This window comes from Pteropus alecto, unplaced genomic scaffold, assembly GCF_000325575.1.
Source record: "Pteropus alecto unplaced genomic scaffold, ASM32557v1 scaffold275, whole genome shotgun sequence".
Taxonomy (NCBI): domain Eukaryota; kingdom Metazoa; phylum Chordata; class Mammalia; order Chiroptera; family Pteropodidae; genus Pteropus; species Pteropus alecto.
The window spans coordinates 39284-43563 of record NW_006436301.1 but is presented as its reverse complement, the minus strand read 5'-3'; the positions used below and the strand labels follow the sequence as shown (position 1 = coordinate 43563).

At 53.2% G+C, this 4280-nt stretch overlaps 2 protein-coding genes across 6 annotated transcripts in view; one reads left to right on the top strand and one right to left on the bottom strand.

Moving 5' to 3' along the window:
• Positions 1–2045, top strand: part of CUNHXorf40A (chromosome unknown CXorf40A homolog) — a 7433-nt gene extending 5388 nt beyond the window's left edge. For all 5 annotated transcript variants that reach the window (XM_015590564.2, XM_015590568.2, XM_015590567.2 and 2 more), the window contains exons 2-3: positions 88–358; positions 1157–2045. In XM_015590564.2, the coding sequence (XP_015446050.1) occupies positions 106–358; positions 1157–1380 (477 nt within the window). In that variant the 5' untranslated portion in view covers positions 88–105 and the 3' untranslated portion in view covers positions 1381–2045. The remainder of the gene's footprint in view (positions 1–87; positions 359–1156) is intronic.
• Positions 2046–2809: 764 nt separating this feature from the next.
• HSFX3 (heat shock transcription factor family, X-linked member 3) lies at positions 2810–4112 on the bottom strand. The gene is made up of 2 exons (XM_025047900.1): positions 3882–4112; positions 2810–3409 (listed from the first exon to the last, which is right to left on the bottom strand). Exons 1-2 carry the CDS (start codon positions 4110–4112, stop codon positions 2810–2812), a joined length of 831 nt encoding a protein of 276 aa, XP_024903668.1.
• Between the last annotated feature and the right edge of the window lie 168 nt (positions 4113–4280).

The window sequence follows — 4280 nt, the reverse complement described above, 5'->3', positions numbered from 1 at the left end:
AAGCTTGGAGAGCAGTCAGCCCTGGGGCTTGAGCACAGAGGAATGGCATTGATGCTTATTGACCTTGGTGCTTCTGTGTTTCCGCAGGCCACCTGAGGCCACAAGATGAAATTCTCGTGCCTCTCCTTCCGGCAGCCTTACGCGGGCTTTGTCTTAAATGGGGTCAAGACCTTGGAGACGCGTTGGCGCCCCCTGCTGAGCAACCACCGGCACTGCACCATCGCCATCCACATTGCTCACAGGGACTGGGAAGACACTGCCTGGAGGGAGCTGCTGCTGGAGAGGCTGGGGCGGACCTCCGCTCAGGTTCAGGCCTTGCTTCGGCAAGGGGAGAAGTATGGCCGTGGAGTGATAGCTGGCAAGTGACGATCCCCTGAGCACTGCTAAGATACCCCCACGGGCACCCCCGGGACCACGCTGGGAGTTTTGGGGCTTGTTTGCTCTTGAACTTGTTGGGGCGGGGCTATCATTTCTTTAAACAGCACAACTTCAAAGGGACAGCAAGGGATCCCCGGCTGGGGGTTGGTGGGCTGAGTTCCTCTGACTTTGGGTGAACCCTTTCTCCACTGAGGGCCTCAGTTCCCGCTGGTGGTCTGAGAGGCAGGGGCAGGTCCACGTCTGTCTATATGTGTGTACACACACGTGTGTGTCAGTACAGACCACGAGAGGCTGCACAGCACACAGGGTCAGGTGGCCTCCAGACAGGGCGGCCTGCCTGACTTCACGCACTGGCCCCACCCCCAATGCCCATCGCATCCTAGGCAAGTCCCCTCACCCTTCAGTGCTTGAGGCCCCACATTAGCTTAGTGCTTGGGGATCTGATTGTCCGTGGGTTCCCCGCGGCGGCCGGGCCCTCCTGACCTGTACATGTTGCCCTCAGCAGTCCAGCTGCGACCTGCCCATACCTGGGTGGCGCTGCCGAGGACAAGGCCCTCTCCTCTTCATTCCTCTCCCTCCCTTGGCTTCACCCAGAATTCCCTGAATGGAGTTTGGGACATCGGAGTGGTCATTCAGAGGGACCCAATTCCTTCCGTGTCCATTTGGTGACGTCAGCTCAGTCTCTGGCGGTTGTGACTTTGAATGCCCGTGTTCTGTCACAGGCAGGCCTTGCTTCATGGAAGGAAAAACATCTGTATGCTTCTCTCTTGGTGCCCAGGGCTCGTTGACATTGGGGAAACTTGGCAGTGCCCGGAAAACTTAGCTCCCGATGAGGTGGTGGAGCTGGAAAATCAAGCTCTACTGACCGACCTGAGGCAGAAGTACCTGACTGCGCTTTCAAACCCCAGGTGGCTCCTGGAGCCCATACCCAGGAAAGGCGGAAAGGATGTCTTCCAGGTCGACATCCCAGAGCACTTCATCCCCTTGGGGCAGGAGCTCTGATGAGCGAGGGCTCCTCAGAGGAAGGGTACCAAAAACCGAGCGGAAGGATGACCGTGAACTCGCCGTCATGCCGCGGACCTATAGATCAGGCTGACCTATAGGTTCAGCCTGAAGTGGCACGACTGTGGCGAGCACTCCCCGCCATGCGCTGTTCTGTGAACAGCTTTCTGCACGCAGATGCAGGGCACTTCCCTCGTGAGCTGCCCCTCTGGGCTCCTTGACAGTCTCAATGGCTTGGATCTTTAGGAAAAAGAGAAAACTGCCACCAAATGTCTTGGCGTTGCCACTCATTTTGGCCCTGCCGGTTCCCAGGTTGTACAAAGAAATATGTTTTAAGAGAAGCGGTCAGGGCTCTGGGCTCCCTTGCACGATTCCCCACCCCATGTTCTGGTCAAACTTTTAGAATGTTTCAGCAGCACCCAGGGAGTGTCGTGGGAGGGCTGGGAGTGGGCACCAAACGATTGCCTGAGGGCAACCCGACAGGGATGGCCTCATTCACCATGAAGGGGCCATCAGACTTGGAAACAGCACCTGTCTGTCCCAGCAAGTGTCTCTTACCCTGTTGTAAAAGTCTCCCTTGGCTCCGGAAGCCGTGTGTTACACATGTCACACAGCTACATCGTGACCAAAGAAAGGTTCTGAAATACAGCTCTGATGGGAAAGTGTTGAGTAGTGTTGTTTGTTTTGCGGGCAACCTTTTATTTGGGTCACTGCTTAGCAAAGTTAGTAGTGGTTGTTAGCTGGCGGAGGGGGGGGGGTGCGGCGCGTGATGGGCTTTCTCCCAGGCATTGACCGGAATGGCGTGGATTCTGAGCCACACTGCCGTAGTTATACACCCTTTGATGGGCTTTCTCCCAGGCATTGACCAGAATGGCGTGGATTCTGAGCCACACTGCTGTAGTTATACACCCCTTGGCAGATGGGGTGGCCCTAGTTTTGGGTGGACCTCTCTGGAAGTCCCCTGGAACTTGAGCTAGAGAGGCTAGGCTGCTGATCAGGAATTTCGTGGCATCACAAGGGGACGATGAGGAAAGACACTCCTGTTTCAAGATACATGGATAATGTAAGGTGATTCCCCCAAGGTCAGGAGCCAGACTGTTCTGTCTCCTGTCCAGCAGGTAAGGCTCAGGAGACCAGGTGTTCCTGGGCTCGCCTTAGAACTCCCTAGCCAGACCTTTGGCTGTGCATGCGAAATTGCTGCCACTTCAGATTGCAGAGGATAACAGGCACCAAACCCTGTGTTGGGCTGGGATTTCCAGCCTCCTCGGGGTCATCTGATGAGGTGTGTGCAGCATGGAAACAAGGAACACAGACTCACAGTTCTCATTGAATTGTTTATTTATTCTCATCAAGCCTTGCTTTTTATTAAAGCTGAAAATACATTCATGGTTAAAAGTGGTGACTTATCTATTACCAGCGGCCTGTGAGCTTAGGGACCTGTTTTGTCCTTGAACTGCTCACAGAGTGCACACTTGTAATCTGAGGAGTTCTCCTCCTCTACCTGCTCCTCCTCCTCTGCCTGCCCCTCAGGTGCATCAGTTGGGGCCGTGGCTGAAAGGGCAGCCATCAGCATGGAGTAACAGGTGTTGTACAGAGACATCACCGAATTGAAGTCTGGGGGCCCTGTGGGCTCTTCCCCTGCGCCATCCCTTGTGGCAGTAGCCGTGGGCGCAAGCCTGACATTCCTGGATGTGCCCTCCCCACTAGGGCCAGCTGGCTCACTAGAGTAAGGTTCTTCCCTGGCACGTCTAGCCCTATTGTCAAAAGACACATAACTAGGCAATGTGAATGACCGGGTGCCACTGGATCCCTGAACATTTGGGTCTGTCTTCTGGGCCCTTGCATTGCCGCCTTTGCTGCGTTGCTTGAGTTGGATTCGTAGAGAGCGTCTTGTAGGGGCCGCCACTTCCTTCTTTTTCTTTGGAGTTGAGCTGGTTCCTGGCAAAGCGGTGATCATCAGGTGGCCCTTTCTCTTGATGTTATCGATGAGCTGAGGTTTATCCCTCTGGAAGTTGGAATTACGATAGATCTGAAACAAAATTAATCATTTTAGTCATTCTGGGAGAAAATATATCTATTTGACATTAACTGGCCTCTGAGTCTTTAGCCGCCCTGCAGGTTACCTCTAAGGGAGTTATAGGTCCCTGCGAAAGTCTATACTTTCTCATCTTTGGTAAATACTGTCTCATGTGAAGAAGAGTTATCCTTAGAAATGAAACCCTTTTGGTTTATCATTTTTGGTTAACTAGGAAGCTGTTCAATAACAGAGAACATGGGAAATGGGAGGGCTTTCTACTTTACCATTATCCTATTTTTCCCTGAACGGTAAACCGAGGGGCCTCTGCTGCGAAAGTCTATACTTTCTCATCTTTGGTAAATACTGTCTCATGTGAAGAAGAGTTATCCTTAGAAATGAAACCCTTTTGGTTTATCATTTTTGGTTAACTAGGAAGCTGTTCAATAACAGAGAACATGGGAAATGGGAGGGCTTTCTACTTTACCATTATCCTATTTTTCCCTGAACGGTAAACCGAGGGGCCTCTGGGGCGTATTTTGCTGAATCCGTGGAGGTTCAACAGGCGGATGAAACTCTTCAAGCTGTCAGTTTCGAAGATTTGGTCAGCACCCCTCCGGCGAAGAACCTCCCTCTGGAAAAGATCTTCTTTGATGACCACGGTGTCTCCGGCATCGTTCCAGCTCACAGATGTGAAGGCGTCGTCCTCCACTATCATCCACAGCTTTCTTGGGAAGGGGAGCCCGAGAAGGGGGCTATTCCCTTCCACATTGGCAGGGCCTCCATTTGGGTTTTGTGGTTGTGAGTTCCGGTGGGGGCCTGGATCTTGGCTCGCGGCTGGATCTTGATTCGCGGCTGGATCTTGGCTCGCGGCTGGATCTGGGCT

What these genes read in the sequence shown, in the direction of transcription:
- HSFX3 (XM_025047900.1), bottom strand. Translation starts at nt 4,112, where the DNA reads ATGATAGTGGAGGACGACGCCTTCACATCTGTGAGCTGGAACGATGCC. An exon ending in CAGGGAAAAATAGGATAATG is followed by an intron (nt 3,410 to 3,881) that starts GTAAAGTAGAAA and finishes ATTTTGTTTCAG; the next exon opens with ATCTATCGTAATTCCAACTT.